The 23,517-nt window shown below is 43.0% G+C and overlaps 1 protein-coding gene across 1 annotated transcript in view; it reads left to right on the forward strand.

The window, feature by feature from the left end:
* LOC146195440 (putative sodium-dependent multivitamin transporter) overlaps positions 1–23,517 on the forward strand; it is a 115,732-nt gene that overhangs the window by 32,821 nt on the left and 59,394 nt on the right. Inside the window, exons 6-11 of the mRNA XM_084596798.1 lie at positions 7,546–7,686; positions 7,763–7,892; positions 16,775–16,863; positions 18,675–18,784; positions 19,845–19,912; positions 19,999–20,085. Coding sequence (XP_084452924.1) covers positions 7,546–7,686; positions 7,763–7,892; positions 16,775–16,863; positions 18,675–18,784; positions 19,845–19,912; positions 19,999–20,085 — 625 coding nt within the window. The remainder of the gene's footprint in view (positions 1–7,545; positions 7,687–7,762; positions 7,893–16,774; positions 16,864–18,674; positions 18,785–19,844; positions 19,913–19,998; positions 20,086–23,517) is intronic.

A 23,517-nucleotide genomic window follows, 5' to 3' on the forward strand; every position in this document is an offset into this window, starting at 1 on the left:
GAGCGCAAAGTCATTCATGAGCAAGTGGAGGACATGCTACGAAAGAAGGTGATACAGGAGTCATCTAGCCCCTGGGCTGCCCCTGTTATTCTTGTACGCAAGAAAGACGGTTCGTGGCGATTCTGCGTCGATTATCGGCGTCTAAATTCTGTTACGAAAAAGGACGTCTATCCTCTTCCTCGCATAGACGATGCCCTCGACTGCCTCTCTGGTGCGTCCTATTTTTCTTGTCTTGATCTCAGATCTGGGTACTGGCAAATTCCAACGGACCCTGCGGATAAAAAAAACAGCCTTCGTAACACCAGATGGCCTTTATGAGTTAAATGTTATGCCATTCGGGCTGTGTAATGCGCCAGCCACATTTGAACGCTTTATGGACACAGTTTTGCGCGGTTTAAAATGGGACATTTGTCTTTGCTATCTGGATGATGTCATATTTAGGAAATCCTTCCAAGAACACAATGACCGTCTAGTACGCGTCTTGAATTGTCTGCACTACGCCGCCCTAATTCTAAACTCGAAAAAGTGCCGCTTTGGAGAGCGCCAAGCGCTGGTGCTAGGACACCTTGTCAATGGTGATGGTGTAATGCCGGATCCCCAGAAAACTGCCGCTGTTGAGTCTTTTAAAGCCCCGCAGACAATGAAGGAGTTGCGCAGTTTTCTATGGTTGTGTTCGTATTTTAGTGCTTTATACACCGCTTTGCTGACGTTGCTTACCCACTGACGTGCCTTCTCAACAAAAACTCCACTTTTGACTAGACACCAGACTGCGACGCGTCATTTCGTCAGCTGAAGTTTCTTTTAATATCGAAACCCATCCTACGTCACTTTGATCCTGCTGCAGTGACAAAAGTTCACACGGACGCTAGTGGAATTGGTCTCGGGGCAGTCCTTGTCCAACGGCACGATGAACGAGAGCATGTTATCGCGTACGCAAGTCGTACCCTGAGCAAGCCGGAGCGAAACTACACAGTCACCGAACAGGAATGCCTGGCTGTAGTTTCCGCTGTGCAGCGTTCCGTTCATATTTGTACGGACGGTCATTTACTACCGTAACTGACCATCATTCACTCTGTTGGCTGCGGAACCTTCGAGATCCATGTGATCGCCTCGCATGCTGGGCCCTCCGGTTACAGGAATATGACTTCGCCGTGGTGTACAAAAGCGGGAGGCGTCATGCAGACGCAGATTGTCTTTCTAGGATGCCAATGGCCGCGACTGGACCTGACAGTGACGATTTCGACAATTATATATCGACCCTCGAGCCAGCGTTACCCGACACGAGTGTTTTCAAAACGGAACAGCAAAATGATAGCAGTCTGCAGCCTCTCTTTGCCGCCGCCGAAGCCAGCGTACCTACAAGCCGTTTTTGTGTGCGTGATGGCCTCCTATGGAAAAAGAGTTATTCGCCTGTCGGCCAGCGATACTTACTCGTAGTTCCCAAGACGCTGTGCACGGACGTATTGCTAGTTATGCATGATGATCCAACTTCTGGGCATTTGGGATCGGTTCGAACACTCCACCGTGCTCAAGAAAAATTTTACTGGCCCAGAATGCGCTCGACGATTGAACAATACGTTACCAGTTGCGAGCAATGTCAACGCCACAAACGTCCAACTGCAACTCCATCTGGCTTGCTGCACCCTGTGAAGACCCCGACAGCTCCGTTTGATCAAGTAGGCATTGACCTCGTAGATCCGTTTCCAAGTCCGTGATGGAAATCGCTGGATTGTAATCTGCGTGGACTATCTAACACGTTACTGTGAAAACGCCGCTCTTACATCTGCTACGGCGCATCAGGTGTCTCTTTTCTTGCTGCACTCAGTCATCTTACGACACGGGCCGCCACGAATTTTCATCACTGATCGGGGCCGACAATTCACTGCTGATGTTATTGAAGAGCTCATGCGTTTATGCTCCGTAACTTTCCGACACTCGACGCCATACCATCCCCAGACAAATGGCTCGACTGAGCGCGTCAACAGAACACTTATCAACATGCTAGCCATGTATGTGGACGCAGGGCCTAAGAACTAGGTCACCATACTACCCTTCATCACGTATGCGTTTAATACCGCCACGCATGAGACAACTGGGTACTGTACATTTTTCGTTCTCTATACCAGACCGCCACGCTACCCCCTGGATACTATCCTGCCCTTCACAAGCCGTGAAGACCCCTGCCTGGCTGAGACCCTCTGTCTCGCCGAAGAAGCTCGGATAATCGCTCGATTACGGTCTGGTGCCTAACAAGAACGTTCTAAAGTGCGATACGATGCCAGTCACCGGCGAGTCACGTACTCTGTAGGCGATCTAGTCTGCCTGTGGCACCCAATTCGGCGCCGTGGCCTGCATCAAAAACTCTTGGCCCACTATGACAGACCATATGTGGTTGTCAAACGCATCAGTGACCTAACTTATGCAATAACCCGCCTGACAGCATCGGGTCGTCGGTCTGCCAAAACCGAACTATGTCATGTTGCCCGCTTGAAGCCGTGTCAGCCTCGCACGACTCACGAACACGCCCATAGGGCTTAGGCTGAGTAGGGGGGAAATGTCACGCCACTGACGACGACGAAGGGTGTGATGGTCTGGGAGAAGAAGAGGAAAAAGCGTTGGTGCCTGGGGCTAGTAGGCTTCACCTTATCCCACTGCCATATCACTGTAAATAAACACCCCTTTGCTATTTCATCATAACAATATATTCCCTAAAATGTTACTAATAATTATTCACGTAAGAATTAATGTTAGAAGGCAAGTAATGAAATCAATTTACTCTTCATATATTGCCCTTAAGGCGCACCATTAAAGGTTCCTAATGACAAAAAAATGTTTTTGAACCGTGGCAACACAAACTTGCCCAAGCAAAACCCGTGCGTTTTGAAGAGCACTGCAAACATAGCGTTACTTAGCTGTATTCGCTGTTCGTGATGAGGATGAAGAAGTGAAACAGACTCCGAGAAGACGACGACGCTGGGTGTTGTGAAACTGGTGCCCTCATCAACGTTAGTTGTGCGGGCAGCTTTGGGACTGTAAATCTTTCACGTAACGATATGTTCATTTTTCATACTTATTCTCACATTTTCTTGCGACGTAATTCCATCATCCAAACTGTTTACCTAACGTTAGTTGGAATAGAAAACGTAATCATGTAACGTTCAAGTCAAAATATCAGTTTATAGAGAATGCGGGTTTTAAACAATCGGTTGACAGGAAGAAAGCGGCTAATAACAACGACGTCGAAGCATCTACTGCGAGAGGAGTTTTCATTATAGGCAGAAAATTCAGATTGCAATAATGTTGAGCAGTCAACAAACAAATATAAGGATATCGAGGGTTCATTACCAGGTACCTACTAAAAAAGAGGCATTAGCTTCTGGCCTCAAGAAAATCATACAGGATTTCTTTTTTTTGGTAGATCGAAGTTTATACTAATACGAATGTAGATAAAATTCATTGGAAAGTAGAAATTAATGACTATTTAGCACTCTTTACATAAGGAAAATACCCCTCTGCTTTTCGTGCTATCAATGTCATTTGGCGCCCTTTGAAGATATATGGGCTGATAAGTGATCTGTCATTTTCTCTTTATTTCACTGTTGATCAGCCTAATGATATCCACGAATCAGGCTGCGTTGATGTCTTAGGTATCTTAGAAAAAAAAAGGTCGTGGCAGCCACTTATCCATGGAGGCTAAAAGCAAGGCACTCGTTTGCTGGGCGGAAATAGTAGCTGAGGGAATTGCAGTGGTTTCTGAATATCAAGTGAGATGGTCAACACAGACCGCTATCCACTGGTTACCGCTCGAAAACCGCGGAAAAGGACCCAAAAGGTCGATTCCCACCTCCTCAAAGGATGCGGTTAGGGTTTAGCAGTCCTGGCAGACGGGAAATAGGAAGCTTGTACTGCTGGCACTTGGCATAACTTTCTACATAGCGAATGATTAGACACATTTTCGGCCAGCAAACCTTTTCCTGTGCGCGGTGAAGGGTCCGGGCGACACCCAAGTGGCCAGACGTGGCACCTTCATGCATCATTTAGAGGGCGGGAATGCAGGGATTTTCCGGCACAACGAGACGAAATCACGCACCTCCGGAGCTGAGATTCTTGTGTAGTAGGCTTGCACGAATGCAGAAACGGGTATATCTTGAAGCATGAGCGGCAGCGAAGAGCGGCGCCAAAGTCATATCGTTGTGTTGTTCAACCTGTAACAGCTGAGGATCAGGAAACGTTGCTGAAATAGGCGCCAGTTAATCGTCAGAGTTGTCACTGCCACTACCAGTTGATGAAAGCGGCAAGCGTGAGAAACAGCGTCGGCGGGTTGAGAGCCGCATTTGTATGCCACAGTGAAGTTATACTCTTGCAAACGCAACGACCATCGGGCAAGCAGGTCGTAAAGGTCACCTAAATTACGAGCCAACAGAGTGAATTATGGTCGGTGACGACGGTGCAAGCATTTCCATATCGGTAGCAGCGAAGTCGTTACACCGCGATAACGACTGCGAGGAACTCGTGTTCAGTAACGGTATAGTTACGCTCCGCCTTGCTCAACGAATGACTAGCATAAGCTATCACATACTTATCGCGGCCATGGTGCTAGATGACCACAGTGAAAACACCCACGCCACTAGCTCCGCTGTAAACTTCGATAGGGGCAGAAGTGGCATTGAATAGTTCCCGGCGTTACAAGAAATTTGAGGTGACGGAAGGCAGAATCACAGTCAGCAACCTAAATGAACAGGAAACCTTTGTGCAAAAGACACGTGAGAGGTTAGGCGATGTCAGCAACTCTGGGCATAAAATGCCGAAAGTGGGAACTTGCTCCTAAAACCACTTAGGCACCTTGACATATTTTGACGCTGTAAAGCTCGTTACAGCCGCACTCTTCTGGGGATCCAGTCGGCACTATCCGTACCAAGCAAGTGACCAAGGATAATTGTCTAGCGTCCACCAAAGTGGCACATCTTAGAGTTAAGGACGAGGCCTGCTCTCTCAATGAAATCAAGAACGACGGCGAGACGACTATTCTGCTCCTGAAAGGTCTTGCCGAAGACAACAATGTCGTCCAAATAACAACGACAAATTTTACACTTGGGTGCGCGCAGAATGGTGTCCATGAATCGTTCCAACGTGGCAGGCGCATTGCACAATCCAAAAGGCATCGGGTGTAACTCATAAAGACCGCCGAGTGTCACAAATTCTGTCTTTTTTGTCGCTCGGGTTTATCGGTATATGCCAGTACTTGACCTCAAGTCTACTGAGGAGAAGTGTGACGCTGAGTGAAGATAGTCGATTGTATCATCAATACGCGAAATAGAATACGCATCTTTTATAATTACGTCATTAAGCCGACGATAGTCCACCCAGAAGTGCTATGTGTTGTCTATTTTTGAACGAGGATAACTGGAGCTGCCCAAGGACTTGAACATTTCTAGATATACGCCACATTGGATTGTGTCCTGAACTTGTTCGTTCGCTCGGCGACACACAGTACGGCTTCTGTCTGATCGGGCGAGAGGTTGGAGTATCAATCGAATGATGAGTGCGAGAAGCTGGAATTAATGGCGGATGATCCCTGGCGAAGTAAAAAACGGAAACCTTCTTGGAAAGCAGGCTAGTCATAATTCGATGCTCCTATGTTCCCAAAGATCTGTTTTTTTATTGCCTGGATTTCAGACTCTGCAAATGGGTGTTTTTTTAATTCAAGAGTACGGTTACATAGTGCCGCCACGCAATTTGACACACCTTTCTCAAAATGAGCGAGTTTAATGCCACGAGGTAACACGAATTGCTAGTCTGAATTTTTCACAGTAAAAGCAAGGTGTGGCCTCTGGTCACTGAAACTATGCAAAGAGGCACCACGACACTGTTCTTTGCTAGATAAGTGTTGTAAGTCCCACGGCAGCGTCGCCATCCTCGCACAAATTTGTAGATGAAATAACATGAATTAATTTTCTGGACATCAAAGGTGCAGCTGTATTTTCAGACAGAGAAAACACTCCCAAATCAGGCGACGAGGCTTTTACAAGCGCTCACATCAATGTGGTATTCACTGCGATCTGTCCACTACAGCAGTCTATCGTTGCACTGGAATGTTTCTAAAGGTCTATAACTAGAAATACTTCATGTGAGTAACGAAGCAACAATGAATTCGATTCAAAGCGCTAAGCCGCCAATCACAAAGTTGGTCAACTATAATCGTAGACATCCTCGTCGAATTTCTCACAAAAGGTTCGGGGCTCTGCGATAATGGTGCCAGTTGCTCACCGTAGGTGTTGCTCGGACGCCGCCACTGTCTTGAGCCTATTTTAGTGGTGGAGGTGGTAAACCAGCGAGTCGGTGGCTTCGTCGAGGACAAAGGGGATCCGTGTAGATCTGCCCGCCAACCCCACCTCGAGAGGAACCGAAATCGACGCCCCACACCTTCTCTACAACTGTGACGTACGCATTATTTAACGGGGGTGTTTATTTTAGTCAAGAGCCTGAGAGTCCCCAAGGCAAGCCAGCTTCTGCTTCATCTTCATCACACTCCAGCTTCTCCCTTCTTGTGACCTCTCAAAGTACTTATTTTTACAGTTAACAATCCCGGGGCCTAATAATATAAGCCCTAGCGCTGAGTGGAAACGTCATATGGAGTACAGCGGACATCCACCTATAAAATAAAAGCATTACGCATGATATCACGTTACCTTCCTCTCCTGACGGTCTTCCTGTGTGCTATTTTTCAGTGCATTCTTTCATTTAGATTACTCCGAGAAGAAAACCTTCTAAAAATGCTGAACCCTTAAAGAATCATAGCGTAGAGGCTTCGTTAAGTGTCATTATGATGCGCAAAATCTCATATTTCACATCAGTGTTAAAAATATTACGAGCCTGAGATTTAGATCTAAAGCTGTCACTTTGCATCTGTTGCTGAACTAGCAATTTTTCCACAATTTTACTGAATCTACGTTTACTGTGTTGACATATATTCAAAATAGCTGCCGCTACATATTTCCAACACCTAGATATGAAGGTGTTGCATTGATGAAGTCAGGAAAGCAGGATCTATTTTACAGTGTCTATTTGCAGATGCGGTGCAAAGTTCCCCACGACAATAAAAATAAAAGTACAGAAGCCAAGGTTGAAATATTTCCAAATGAGCGGACAATACCTTTCAACATAGCAAAGGTGCAAATATTATAGATATATTAAACGTAAAAGCCTCCGTTTATAAATTACCTCTTGAATAGAATATATATGCAATATACTTAACTAACTCTCCTATCCAGTACAAATTCATGCCCATCGTCATTCACCTGGCTACGCCCACTGCAGGCGAAAGACACTTCCCGTACCCCTTCGATTAACCGCTCTCCATGCCAGCTTCCTCGGTGTAATCGCCGAAAGCTTCCTTATCGTATTCGCTCGCCCAACCCTCCCCCTCCCCACATTTCCGCTGCTATGCCTATGCTGATGCGTGGAAAAACAACGTGAGAGCAACAGCTTAATTTGATGCAGAATAGAGCTGCCGCCTCACTAAATAGTCTTCCTTGCGTTCTACAGGGGAGGCTTCGACGTGACCAATGATGATAACGTCTGGACAGTGTTGGCAACCTGCGCACCATACGCGTTGGTGCGTGTAGCATTTGACCAGATGGCAGTGCAGAGGTTCATGGCTGCCAGAACGCTCCGCGAGGCGAAATGGTGAATCTTCGTTGCATTGTCTTGCAATCTTTTCAAGTGAAACCCATTGCGCTGCCAACGTTTAACTTTGTTTTAGGATCGCCATCGCAGGCGCAGTCTTTCTTTTGGCTTTCTTTGTGTTGATGCTCGCCGCCTCATTTGCGGTAATCTTCTGGTACAGAGACTGCGACCCGCTCCTCTACGGTGCCATCACGACGTATGACCAGGTAAACGGTTTCCTTCATATTTTCACTGGCTCACCGATTCAAACGTCATGCGTGCTTTTAAAGCTCGTCCTGCGGACGCGTTGAAACGTTAATGGTGTTTTCTAAAATAATGGGACCGGTTATAGATACTAAACAAATGGAGAGCAAATGCCCCCCCCCCCCCCCCCCCCCCGTGGGAAGATCTACGGTTATGTTGAGATGTATGCCACGATTAACCATCCCCAAAAATATGTCGTTCGTATTATTTTTCCGCTAAAATCAGATGTTTACAATTTATCGGCGTGTATCCAACAAGTATAGTATCGTTCCGATAAATATTTGTCAAAATACTTCACTTAAGGCAAATTTTGAGCCTCTGACCTGCTATTTCGACTATCGAAACGCCAACAGGCGTAAATAGCCTGAGCAGCCATATGTGATACGGTATTACGCAGGTGGGAAGATTTAAAAGAGATATCCAGCGCTTTTCGTCACAGATATCGCTACGTTTCAATCGTTTGTTTTTTATACGAACAACCATTTTTTCCCACTACTAGGTGTGCCATCCTTTAAACTGATTTGTCCTCTAACAGAATGTGGCATTAAATATTTTTCATTATTTTAACCTTTTAGCGAACGAGATAGTGATCGGCAATTCAAAAAATTTACATTAAAAATAAAGGAAAGGCTTAATACGGCGAGACCTAAGTATAAAAAGTTAAAGGGCACGACTCCTCCATGAATTTCAGAGGGCCTCAAAGACATCACAGCCGGGTCTAGAGGATTCGATATTGCCGAGGAAATTTTGAAGGCAGAGGTCGTGGTGGCGCTGGAGGGAACGTGTAAGGAAACTGAAAGGCTGTGTCAAATTCCTTATAGCTTTTTTTCACTCATCATAGTCTACGCGCATTCTGTCTCCCCTATACTTCTTCCCGGTCCTCATGTTTGTGTCTCTCTCTCTGTATTTTTTAATTTCTTCAACCAATTTTTGACTAGTCAGACACATAGTTTCAGGCTCGAAAAATGTCACCTTCCTTGCTTTCAACTGTATTCCATTGATTAATTTCGTTTTGTACCATACTAAATTTCAGTTCGAATTACTATTCGGTTTCGACATGCGAAAATGAATTCGAAATATTTCTTTTCAATTATTCAAGCAAATTTAGACCACTGCAAACACGCAACGCCGATATTAGTAGACAGCATTAGAAAAAGCAATTTTGATTTTGCCTTAGTCTCGAGGGGTGTGACCTTCCAGAATTACCACCAGATTGGATCATGTTCATGGCACCGTCTAATCCTACATCTGCCATTTTGATACGTACCACTCGCTTTGAGTTTTTCCATTGGTAACCACCAGTCGAGTCATTGCAATATCTTGTTCGTACAAAGCGGCATCAATCGTCCTCATTTCCGCATACGCGCAACCTATTACCATGACACTGACAGTAGAGAAAGAAGGAATTGAACGGCGGCGCAACACGGAAACGGACACAGAAAAGAAGGGGACACCACATGCGCACACTACCAACTATTTATTAAACGGAAAGGTGGCATATTTATATGTCCATCTCAAGCATCACACTCATCGCCACAGTCCGCTCCAAACCCAACACGTGAACTCCGGGCATCACCAACAGGAAATCAGACAAGATATTTCTAACCTCAGTAGATAAACTATCAAAAACGGGAGAAAAAAAAACACAAAAAACAAAAAACAAAAAAAAAACTTTTTTTTTTTTTTTTTAAAGAAGGCAGGCCATATCTCAAAGCAAATGCAGTCTGGACCGAAAACAGCAGAGTAAGACATTAGAAGCGACCAGCCCGAACCCTAACAAATAAAAAATAAAACGATAAAACAATCGTAGCAAAAGCAGAGTCAAAACAGTTAAGCAAAAGCAGTCAGAACCCTAAGCCAACAACAAAAGATGATCGTAGCGAAAGCAGAGTCAAAACAAATGAAGCAACAGCAGTAAAAGAAACTAGGCCAACAACAACAAAAGACGATCATAGCAAAGGCCGAGTCTAACAAAGGAAGCAAAAGCAGTCAAAAACCTAAACCAACACCAACATTTGTAGCTCAAGGAGAGTCAAAGAAATGAAGCAAAAACAGTCAAACACAATCGTATACCAAAGGCATAGTCAAAAAAGGGGGAGCAAAAACAGTCAAGAACCTAAAAGCAACTAAAAACGATCGTAGCAAAAGCAGAGTCAAAACAAAAGAAAACAACAGCGGTCAAACCTAAAACAACAGCAACAAAAAGCACTAGTAGCAAATGCAGAATCAAACGGGCGACGAAATTAACATCCCGCCTAACTAAACATCACAAGGCCGTTAAAAATTCCGGGCTTAAAGTCGCACAGTGCATGCCGTCACAAAAAATTATCAAGGAATGAAACTTCATTTCTACGGAGGGATACAGACGAGTCGCTAACACAAATGCTACCCTTCTTTTTGATCATGAAGGCTTCAAGAATTTCCCGTGCCACCTGATCGCGACTCCTGCCCAGAATCCTTATACCGTTAAGCATTGGCTCACAGTTACAATCTTTGCAATGGGTAGACAAATTTAACCCGCCTCCGTTTTCTAACGATTTCTCATGCTCCCGTGCTCTGTCGTTAATACAGCGACCCGTCTGGCCTATATAGACCCCTCCACACGTCAGTGGGATTTCGTAGACCACTCCGACGGCACAGGAACAGTAAAGCTTGCCGTGCCTCTTTTCGCACAGGGGTTTCTTCTGCCCGATTTTCGAGCACAAACCGCTCAGCTTTTTGGGCGCGGAGAAAACGACAGGTACGTCGTACCGGCCGGCGACTTTCTTCAAGTTATGTGCCACTCGGTGAATATAGGGGACCACTTGTGGTCGCCTGGATCCCGGCTTAGCATGGGATTTCTTCTTCTTCCCTTTAATTTTTTGTAGGAGGGTCTCCGCTACGCTGCAAACAACAGAACACGGGAAACCAGCCATTCGAAGTCTTTCGATCTGATTGTTGAAACTAGCCTCAGCCATGTGAGCACAAGACTTAAGTAGTGCGGACTCTAGGCAAAGCGAAGCGATCGCCCTTTTCACAGTCTTAGAGTGTGCTGATTCGTACGGAAGCAGTTCCTTTTTGGCACGGGGAGAATACATCCAACACACCCGCCCTTGAAGAACTTTGACATTGATATCTAAAAATTGCAAGCTGTCCTTAACTGGTAGTTCATGAGTAAATGCCAACCCTTTTCCTTGTTGTCTGAAAACAGATAAGATACTTTCCACTTTGCTAGGGAGCGTCAATGCCGTGTTAGTTCTTTTAAGAATTACCAGGTAGTCATCAACGTATCTAAAAATTCGCAGGACTAGGTCATTGTCAAGGGAAGAAGCTAAAGCACGGTCAATAGATGATAAAAATATATTACACAGGGCAGGGGCAACGCAGGAACCTATGCAAATGCCTTTTTTCTGCAAGTACATTTCTGTGTCAAAGGAAACAAACGTAGACCTGAGGTAAAATTCAAGGAGTGATAAAAAATTGTCCACACTTAGTCCAGCTGAGTTTTGAAATGTTATAACGCCATTAGATTCAATACACTCCCGTACGGATTTGAAAAGGTCGCTGTGCGGAACTGAATAGAATAAATCTTCGACGTCTACAGAAAATAAGTATCCAATGGAAGACTGGTCTTTTAAAAAAGCTGTTACGTCTGCTGAATTCCTGGTGGCAAAGGGATCGTCCACTTCCAGTCCTTTCAAATGCTTCAGGAGAAATTTACTCAACTTTTGCTGCCACGAATCCCGCTCACTAACAATGGATCTAAAAGGCATGCCTGGCTTATGGGTTTTCACCGTAAAAAACACATCAAGAGACCCTTTCTTACATTCGCTGAATGTAATTGAATGCAATTGAATCTAATGGCGTTATAACATTTCAAAACTCAGCTGGACTAAGTGTGGACAATTTTTTATCACTCCTTGAATTTTACCTCAGGTCTACGTTTGTTTCCTTTGACACAGAAATGTACTTGCAGAAAAAAGGCATTTGCATAGGTTCCTGCGTTGCCCCTGCCCTGTGTAATATATTTTTATCATCTATTGACCGTGCTTTAGCTTCTTCCCTTGACAATGACCTAGTCCTGCGAATTTTTAGATACGTTGATGACTACCTGGTAATTCTTAAAAGAACTAACACGGCATTGACGCTCCCTAGCAAAGTGGAAAGTATCTTATCTGTTTTCAGACAACAAGGAAAAGGGTTGGCATTTACTCATGAACTACCAGTTAAGGACAGCTTGCAATTTTTAGATATCAATGTCAAAGTTCTTCAAGGGCGGGTGTGTTGGATGTATTCTCCCCGTGCCAAAAAGGAACTGCTTCCGTACGAATCAGCACACTCTAAGACTGTGAAAAGGGCGATCGCTTCGCTTTGCCTAGAGTCCGCACTACTTAAGTCTTGTGCTCACATGGCTGAGGCTAGTTTCAACAATCAGATCGAAAGACTTCGAATGGCTGGTTTCCCGTGTTCTGTTGTTTGCAGCGTAGCGGAGACCCTCCTACAAAAAATTAAAGGGAAGAAGAAGAAATCCCATGCTAAGCCGGGATCCAGGCGACCACAAGTGGTCCCCTATATTCACCGAGTGGCACATAACTTGAAGAAAGTCGCCGGCCGGTACGACGTACCTGTCGTTTTCTCCGCGCCCAAAAAGCTGAGCGGTTTGTGCTCGAAAATCGGGCAGAAGAAACCCCTGTGCGAAAAGAGGCACGGCAAGCTTTACTGTTCCTGTGCCGTCGGAGTGGTCTACGAAATCCCACTGACGTGTGGAGGGGTCTATATAGGCCAGACGGGTCGCTGTATTAACGACAGAGCACGGGAGCATGAGAAATCGTTAGAAAACGGAGGCGGGTTAAATTTGTCTACCCATTGCAAAGATTGTAACTGTGAGCCAATGCTTAACGGTATAAGGATTCTGGGCAGGAGTCGCGATCAGGTGGCACGGGAAATTCTTGAAGCCTTCATGATCAAAAAGAAGGGTAGCATTTGTGTTAGCGACTCGTCTGTATCCCTCCGTAGAAATGAAGTTTCATTCCTTGATAATTTTTTGTGACGGCATGCACTGTGCGACTTTAAGCCCGGAATTTTTAACGGCCTTGTGATGTTTAGTTAGGCGGGATGTTAATTTCGTCGCCCGTTTGATTCTGCATTTGCTACTAGTGCTTTTTGTTGCTGTTGTTTTAGGTTTGACCGCTGTTGTTTTCTTTTGTTTTGACTCTGCTTTTGCTACGATCGTTTTTAGTTGCTTTTAGGTTCTTGACTGTTTTTGCTCCCCCTTTTTTGACTATGCCTTTGGTATACGATTGTGTTTGACTGTTTTTGCTTCATTTCTTTGACTCTCCTTGAGCTACAAATGTTGGTGTTGGTTTAGGTTTTTGACTGCTTTTGCTTCCTTTGTTAGACTCGGCCTTTGCTATGATCGTCTTTTGTTGTTGTTGGCCTAGTTTCTTTTACTGCTGTTGCTTCATTTGTTTTGACTCTGCTTTCGCTACGATCATCTTTTGTTGTTGGCTTAGGGTTCTGACTGCTTTTGCTTAACTGTTTTGACTCTGCTTTTGCTACGATTGTTTTATCGTTTTATTTTTTATTTGTTAGGGTTCGGGCTGGTCGCTTCTAATGTCTTACTCTGCTGTTTTCGGTCCAGACTGCATTTGCTTTGAGATATGGCCTGCCTTCTTTAAAAAAAAAAAAAAAAAAAGTTTTTTTTTTGTTTTTTGTTTTTTGTGTTTTTTTTTCTCCCGTTTTTGATAGTTTATCTACTGAGGTTAGAAATATCTTGTCTGATTTCCTGTTGGTGATGCCCGGAGTTCACGTGTTGGGTTTGGAGCGGACTGTGGCGATGAGTGTGATGCTTGAGATGGACATATAAATATGCCACCTTTCCGTTTAATAAATAGTTGGTAGTGTGCGCATGTGGTGTCCCCTTCTTTTCTGTGTCCGTTTCCGTGTTGCGCCGCCGTTCAATTCCATCATGCACCAACTCGCCCCCCAGGCAGTTATTCTGACAGTAGAGAATTTTTGTTATTTATTAAAATTGGTTTTCAGGCAGTGTTGTATATTTGAGGAGGTATGCACTGGTATCAGTGATGTTTGCCAGTTGTGTGAAAAAGAAGTAAGTGTGCGAGGCAGAATAAGAAGCGAAGCATCAGGAGAAGAAGAATCGAACGCCGCCAGCCACTGCACTACACGTGAGAAGAAGCGGCCGGAGTAGGCCACGCATCGCTAGTCACGCAACTCAAGGTCATTTCATTTTTTATCTAATGCTAGGCTTTAGAATACATCAAAATATATGGCAGCAATGAAAATGAAACCCACCAACTCCTAGGAGTCCGCCTTAGACACACTAAGATTCTCCAAGCAGCACCAAGTACTCTAACTTTGGTAACCACTCTAGGGCACAAGTTTGATAGTTTGATATTTAAAAACCTCAATGAACTTGTGGATATTTTCACGAACGTATATGCGTCCCGGTCGGACATCAATATCTCAGTGATACCCGGCCATTCGGGGGCTCCATACTCAATGGAGGCTCACAAACATAACTAAACAGAAGGCAACCATTTCATTATCTTTAGGAAAAAATCTAGGTTATACGAAGTGAGTGGTTACTCTTTTTTTAATAGACCTTTGTAGCACGTCCCAGAAATAAGTCCCTTCGCCACAGTGCTAAAATTCGTGAGCTATTTTACAGATGAGGCAGTTAGATTCCCATTGTAGGAAAAAGCCACTTTTTTCTTGGAAACGCTTATAGGGTATATTCCAATATGGAGTTTGAAAATAAATCTTTTTGTTCTCGGTGGAACCTGGATCTTCTTAACCTTCTTTGAAACAATACTGCCTTGGCCTCCAGGATATACGGCCCTGTACATGGGCTCCGGAAACAGTGTCACATAAGTCTCTGTACAGTGTCTGTCGCTTAACATTGCTTAGGTAATTCAGTGAAAACCTGGAAGTTATAAATCTTACAATGAAAATCACTTCTTTAAAGAAACCGCAAATCCCTCTTGTCATAGACACCATTCCAATAACAAAATTGGGCAGGCATGTCCAAGAACTAATTGATACACGTTACACAAAAAAAGTATTTGACGGAAAAACATGAACCTATTTTTTGTCCGCCGCACGACCAAATGCGCAATCCCCAGCTACCTACTTTGACGTACGTACCTCCGAAAATTCGCCAGAATAGAGAGCTTCCTTGCGGAGACGAAAATAAAAAATGCTCATCTTTCCGCAATCAGTGCAGCACTTGCAGTACGTACCAGAGCTTGCTTACAAAAAAGGTACAGACTGTTGCTCTAGCAAACAAACACAGATCCGCGGTTTTCCATTGCTCACCTTATTTTTTTTATTGGACCTGCGTTTACTAATAGCGTTCTGTATCATGGTAGAATGCCAGAGGGACACATGGGTATTTACAGGGGTTGTAACCTATTTAAGAATGGCAAAACATTGGGGTGGATGGCCATTCCCGGCTTTCGTTTACAGGCTACAGAAGTAAAGCTGGTGGTTTATAAGACGACGTGGCAGTTTTCTGTACAAATCAAAAGAGCATTTGCAGGACAGAAGACGATATAAGAGCTTAAGTGAGATTACTGAAAGCTTGGTTAACTGGGGAAACTGCCGGGGGTTTGGGTTGAAGACCAAATTGCAGATTACGTGAAACGCGCCGCAACCAGCCCAGTGCCGCTTTCGCTTCAACATCTAGACGATTGTAGATCTTAAGCCAATTTTGAGTTGCATTAAATGCCACTTTATGTTAAATATATTCCCTTAGATGAAGACACGATTGGAATGAACGTTGCGGTGTGTTTTAAATTGCCATCTAGGTCATGTGGCTGTGACTTCATGACCCTCTCGACCAATCCGCGTTTACCACTAATTCCCAGCTAGACAACACCTGCCTTTCAGCGAAATAGGACTGTTAGGCTATTAACTAAATCCACGCAATGTCATTGCGCTAACAATGAAATCAGAAACAACACTCGTGATTGCCTCTAACGTTTAAAGTCTGTAAAAGAGTGACAGCGCTGTTGTAATTTTGAGACTTTTTATAGGAACCACTTTTCAAAATTCTTCCAACATTATTGAACATACAAAAGAGCACATAGCAAACGAAATACTGTAAGCATGCTTAAGCTTGACCTTAAGAATAGGCGTGATGGGGCCTTGAACACTGTCTTCTCTCCCATTCCGCGAATTATTATTAAACATTCGTACACCTCCCAAACACACATTAGAAATATATAAGCACTAAAATTGTTTTGCTAGGTGCATCTCCAACACTCTAGTACCAGCGAGCCTCCGTAAACTGTGCTTCTTGCGCATGGCATGCATACGGTCAAAGCTGTAATCCCAAAAAAGACGAGTTTATTAAAATGATTGCTTCTAAAATACTCCCATTAGAAAACATCATGATTTTGCGCTTCAATGGCACCCTTCCAAAATTTGTTGGTTTTGTTTAAATGTGAGCTACTGAAATACCCGTACGATGTAATCTGGTTGTGGCACGATCGCCTTGTCCCCCAATCGAAAATTTTCTGGCAGGTTTGGGTGAGCCGCCGTAGGAAAGGTCTGCGGTAAGCCCGGCGGTATCTTCTGCCGGAAAGAGCTGTATACTTTATCGAGCAATATTCGCATTCATAAATAATATCACTTTTTTTTCTAGATGGGCTCTATACATGCGCATTTTCTGTTCCGGTGAATTACTCAAATTAGTGCTGGAAAATGTATCACGGAGATAAATTTTGCCTATGGGCTTAGTTTACTCATGATTGCGTCAAAATGATAGAGAAGCATAACGGCAGCCAAATTATATTCCTTTTTATGAAAAACAACAATGTTTGACGCTTTGTATTTTCTGTTTCAGATCCTTCCTTATTATCTGAGGGAGAGCTTCTCTGACGTGACCATGTTGAGGGGACTGTTCTTGGCTGGAATTGTCTGTGCTTCTACAAGGTACAGTGTTGCTGGTCATCCGTAGCTAATAAACCTTTGGATATCTATTTTATCTAATGGTACACGACCTACCATTTCGATAAAGAGAGACAAACAGAAAAAACATGCGACTATTTTAAGAGACGTACATTACCACTATTTGAACAAAAATGATATTGTGTACAGTCACCGCGATGTGGCCAATGTCTTGCCATTCACATATTACCACTGTCCTCGGCAAACAAAGCATCAATCAATCAATCAATCAAAAGTGATCTTTATTTGTAGGAAACGAAATACATAAAGAATATTTGGACCGATAGCCGGGGGGCTAGTAGACGGTCCAGTACAGAATAAACTTGGTCAGGCAGCCGTAATGAGCGCATACAAACACACACACACACAAACATACAAAAAAAAACGACTCAAACAGACAAGCAAAAAGAATCAACAGGCACGGAGAAAATTACTTTTCAGCAAGCAATTCATAGGTAATTAATACAAAACGCAAGCGCACACACACAAAAAAAAAATGGGGGGGGGGGGAGGGGATCATAACTCTCCTTGGCTGTTAATAAAGAACATTTTACAACTCATTTTAAAGTTACCTGCAAGTTTTACATTAATAGGCAACGTGTTCCAATGTTTTGCTCCAGAAAATTGTACTAAACGTTCTCCGTACACATTGTGGCAGGCAGGGAGGTTGAAATTGCCATTTAATGCGTGTCTTGTATTGCGAGATGGCAACAAGAAAATATCAAGTGGCAGAGGAATACTAGTATTAATGATGTTATTTACCAATACACAGATTTTGTATTTAAGCATTGATTCTAAAGAAAGTACTCGATTTTCTAGAAATAAATTATTGTTGCTGCAGTCGAAAGATACGCGGTATATTATACGCAATGCTCTCTTCTGCAGTCTCTGTAAGGGAAGTAGATAAGTTTTGTACGTTTGTCCCCAAGACTCACAGCAGTAGCTGATGTGGCAGTGAAATAACGAAAAATACAGGGAACGTAGTATGGTGTACGGGAAATACCTTTTCGCCTTGGTAAGCGCGTAGCAACTGAAAGCTAGCTTTTTAGATAGCTTATCTATCTGCTCTTGCCAGTGCAAGTGTTGGTCAAAGATGATACCAAGGTATTTGAAAGAACAAACTTGCTGAATACAATCGTTGTTTAGAGATATGTGAATCATACTAGGGTCAATGTTTCTTCTCTTGGAGTGGAATACTACATATTTAGTTTTATCTACATTTATTGTTAGTTTATTAGCACGAAACCATTCTGAAACATTAAACAGTTCGGACGTTATCGTATTTTCTAGGCCCAAGAGTGACTTAGATGTGAACAAAAGAGCAGTGTCATCTGCATACATAAAGACTTTTGAAAATTGAACGGCCTGCGGTAGGTCGTTCACGAAAATGGAAAACAAAACAGGACCCAATACAGATCCTTGCGGGACCCCGCAAGTCACAGGTAGTAGTGTGGAGTGTCTGTCACTCAGCACTACTTTTTGTTTTCTAGCGGAAAGGTAGCTATCAAAAAACTGGAGAGAGGCATTAGTAATACCACACGATTTTAATTTTTCCAATAACTCTGAGTGACAGACGCACTCAAATGCCTTTTTTATGTCGAGGAATATTACTATTGCAATTTGATTTTTGTGAAGAGCAGTGTTAATATGGTGAGAAAGTGATGTGACAGCAGTGGTTGTTGATTTGGCTGAGATAAAGCCATGCTTTTGTGCTTACGAAATGGTCATATAAGCTCACTTTATGATGCTAGTAATGACTTTAAAATGATACAATACTTCTTTCCGCCTACTCGCAGCACGGTTTCTTCAGTCGTCAACTCCCAAGCAGCGATGATCTATACAGATATTGTCACACCTTTTGTCAAGATCAGCGAGCGCAAAGCAGTTATTCTCATTCGTATTCTGGGTAAGATATATGGCATGTTTACTTAACATTTTGGTTTTCTCAGCTATAAATGGCTGTAACATGTATCGAGACCACAACTTGTTGGTTCTAGCATACATTTCTGATATAATAAAGGGAGGTTTCTGTAGGAAAAATTATTTGAAAGTCTCTCAGCCACTGTATGGTAAATAAAATTTTCCAATGATCTTCACTCCTACAGTGATGAGCGCAGCTTTAGTTAAGATTAAAAGCATTTTCTAAACCTTAAAAGCGGCACATTAGTAGAAAGCCAGACAATTTTTATCAAATTTGTCATAGTCAGGTATCAGCAGAAGGAAAGATACCAAACAGAGACACGCGAATGGCTCAAGAATGCGCTTCGCTAAGCTCTTTCAGAAACAACTAAATCTTTTTCTACTTACATCGCCCAAGTTTTATTTTGTTTTGTTCTCAAACGTTGTTTGTATGTTTGAATAAATGTGATTGTTGAATGCGACCACTGTCGCTAGTACATATTGCTTTCATGTAATTTTCGTAGTTTTGTTAAACGGACAGAAAAAAATGTTTAGTTTGTATTTGTTGGGTCCCTTAGACACATAAATTTGGTCGCCGAAGTTTTAATTTTATATACTCGTTTTTATAATAATAAAGAACTTTCAAACTTCAAAAAACAGGAAGAGGCGATAAAGCGAAATTTATATCTTTTGCAAAATGCTATGCAAACAAAAGCATCCTGCATGCATTGAGATGAACTAGAGTGCAAGTGAAATATGTAAAAAGGCACCTTCCACTATCCCACTCAAAAGGTAGATTTGAGGTTCCATGCTGCGCGAAGATACCTTCTTGCTTATAACGAGATTCACAAGGACAATTTGGCTAATTAAATATAGTTGTTGTTTTTTGTCTAATCTCAATTGCCACAGGTAGTCGCGGTGCAACACTTATTATTTATTGACCCCTGTAACCTATGTAACACCGGAGTGCATGCGGATTGCTTTCAAAACCGCGATTCTTGATTCTAGTTGTAACTCATGTGTCAGCAATGGCGCAATTCATTATAGCACACGACGTTTCGTTTCAGCTTTTGCGAGCGGCACCTTAATGACCATCTTTGCACTATTTGTTCCATTCCTTGGGAGCGCCATGCGGGTATGTTCGCAGTGTTTTGAACACCAAGTCTTCTATATTGCAGCTATGTCTCCTCTTATGCCTTCACTAGTTTCAATATGGCGCAGCTGTTCGTGTCCCTGTACTCTTCGGGGTCTGGTCCATTTGCGGGTCTCGTGCTGCTGGCGATATCATCTCCATGGGTGAATGCGAAGGTTTGTTTTTGTTTTCTCATTACAGACTACCTCCTCCCACGGTCTTTGATATTTATCACCATACATAAATGTCTTGAATTTTGTCTGAAACGTTTCGACGTGTTGACTAAATCAAATTTAGTCTAAGCTGATGTCACTTAAAGGCAGCTTGGTAGATATTTCGGGCCCAGTGTTTTTTTTTTTTTTAAATATGCGTGCGGCCGCGAAGTGGCACTAGAATCAAAACTGAGGTGGTGGCCATGCCTGGGCATTGAAAAACACAAATTGTAATTTTTGGGTATCAACTCTATTATCAGACTGCCATCACCAAATGTTCATGCTAGTTTATTAGTTTCAAATATTTTGCCCTTTTTGATTTAGCAACATGTCACTAGCTCCCGCATCTTATCGTACTGAGTGTTCGAGCACTCAAATAGTTTTTATCTCACATTTTATATTGCCCACTAATTCTCCAAGATATATTTGCAAAGAAGCATTTCTGGGATTACTCCAGTATACTTACTGTCGTTTTTTTGCTTTAAGTGGCCATAGCATTTAATCGCTTAGTTCACTCCTATTCAATTCGTCGAAGCCAAATGTACCAGCGAAAAACGACCACAAAATATCGCACTTAATAAAATAATTTGCATTTCGCCAAAGCAGAGACGTACGTATTAACACTACTGTAATATTTTTCTACCTGTGCATTTGTGTATTCGTTTTCTCTAGTTATGCTGCTTTGACTAAAATGCGCAGTAGTATGAAGGCTTTTGTTGCAGTGAAAATATTTTTATTATGGCGAAAAATGCTACAGTCATCTGTAGTACTTTACCACACTGTGGCAAAATCTACTATACTATGTATTACTGTAGTGTTCAATGCAGGATTACAGTATTACTATATTTTAGTACGCTCATTTTTATAATAACTAGAATTTTGCCGCAGACGCAAAAGGGAACGATTAGCAAAATCCGGACAACCCTCACTCGAACTATCCTCCGGTGCAGGTTGCAACAAGCCAATGCCTCGTCGCATCGATGATCGCTGACGATACTTATTCTTTGTGACATATTTTATGAGCCAAGCGCACGCTTTCAACCTAACCTTATTGCACTGTCACTGTGGTACAACTTCCCTTACACAAGCATTCCTCATTAACTCGCTGCAGTCGTCTGAGCATGGTCTGAGCACAGCTCGAGAGGGGAATAGCGGTCGTAAAAAAATAACGCCGCAAAAACGCTTATCTAAGTCTAATGCACCAAGCATGACGAATAACATTCCATTCAAACATAGTACTTTATTAGGTACACCATTAAATAGTACTAGTGCCTAAGTTGCTTAGGCGCCACTAAACCCTACACAACAACAACAAAGCTGAACATGGGCTAGTGCAAAAAGCGCTATCCTTCATCCGGGCTGCTGATGAAGCTAAAACCAAAAGTGTCAAGCTGAACATCCGGGGAAACCACAAGAACTCAGGCTATACACTTGTGCATCCGTTTGCATGCGCGCCGCAAAACGATATTTTGTTTCTTCTTGTGCTCCATTTCGTTTTGGGTGTACTAGTACTCGAGAGCCTCAGTCACATAAGCAGCACAGCCATGTGCACGTGCTGACGTATACCGTGTCATCGCTCTCCATCTCGAAACAAATCGCCAGTATTTCGTCCGGAGAACGTTTGGGCCTGTCAATCTAATGTATAACATGGACATTATAATCATCATCATCAGTCGAACTATACGCACTGCAGGGCGAAAACCTCTCCCATTTTCCTCAAATTAGACCGACTATTTGCAAGCTGTATCCACTTGACTGCTGCGAGATTCTTAACCTCATCCACACACGTAATGTTTATGTCCCCTGCTACGCTTTCTTTCCTTGAAATCTACTTGATTACTCTTAGAGGCTATCAGTTATCTTCTCCGCATTACATGTCCAGCCCATGCCCGTTTCTTCATCTTGGCTTCCACAAGAATGTCAGTAACTTGACTTATTGCTCTGGCCCAATCTGCATGCTTCCTATATCCTAACGTTACACTATCATCTTTCCACAGCCCTGTGCGTTGTCCTCAACCTAAGTAGAAACCTTTTCGTTATGTTCGATGCTTCAGCCCCATAGATGAGTACTGGTAGGATGTTACTGTTATACACTTACCTCGAGTGAAGCCGGAAAGCTGCTAGTCATAATGTGTGAGTATACCTTCAAAATTCACTCCATCCCAATCTTATTTTATCAGTTATTTCCGTTTCGTGGTCTGGATTTGCGATTTTTCCCGGTCATAAATAGACATGTCCGCTCACCACTTCCAGCGCTTCGCTACCTAGTGTAAACTGCCGTTCCTCCTTTCACAGGCTGTTCAAGAATACCTTACCGTCCTGCATATTGATTTTCAAGCCTATACCTTTCTGCTATTCATGTCCAGATTATCAATGACTATTTGCAGTTCATCTCCGGAGTCACTTAGCAAGGTAATGTCATCAGCTACTCGCAGATTACTGAGGTATTCTCCAAAAACCCTTACGCCTAACTTCTCCTATTCCATGTCTCTGAATACTTCCTCTAAGCAAGCTATGAACAGTACCGGGGATGTCGTGTCTCCTTTCTGTAGGGGAATTTTTTAATTCATTTATGCAACACCATAGTTTCGATGCAGCCACTATGTGTATCTTCCAATGCTTTCAAATGTGAATCTACACCCTGAGTTTTCAATGTGTACATACCCTTCATGGTTTTTACTTATTGAAGTACTTTTTTGTAATCAATGAATGCTATATAAGGGCTGGTTATATTTCGAGTATTTTGCTATCACCTGATTAATAGTGTGGATATGATCGATGGTAAGTATCCTTTCCGAATTCTTGCTTGATTATATGGTTGATTGAAGCCGAAGGTTGTCATGATCCTATTAGCGATTACCTTAGTAAATACGTTGTACATAAAGGATAGTGAGCTGACTGGTCTCTAATTTTTCAAGTCCTTAGCGTCCCCTTTCGTATGAATTAAAATAATACTGCACTATCATCCACAACTGCGCTTTTTTCGATGTCATCAGGCGTTTCGTATACAGGGTGGCTAGTTTTTCTAGTACGATATCCCTTTCATCCTTCAAGAAACCTGTAGTTACCTGATCCTTCCCAGCTTCTGTCGCCCTTCATAGCTTCTAAGGTTTCTTCAAATTTCAGAGCACCTTATGTCATCATCATGATCGTCATCAGCTTGTGTATAGACCGTTTTACCGAGAGCAAGCAGAAACGGAGTAAAATACTCTCTAACCAGATTCCTTGCGCCGGCCCATTGTTGCCAGTACCGAGTGGGCTGTGCATTCGCACGCTTCATGCATAGCAGAGTGGCCTTGCACCTCGGTATATTGTCGTTTGGGAGACTTAAATACTTTTATTAGCGCCCCTTTTTGTGGTAATGTCATTGGGCCAGCAATGCGTGATAGCGGAGAG

The sequence above is a fragment of the Amblyomma maculatum genome, chromosome 3 (genome assembly GCF_055883805.1).
Source record: "Amblyomma maculatum isolate TAMU_Amacu chromosome 3, ASM5588380v1, whole genome shotgun sequence".
Classification (NCBI taxonomy): Eukaryota; Metazoa; Arthropoda; class Arachnida; order Ixodida; family Ixodidae; genus Amblyomma; species Amblyomma maculatum.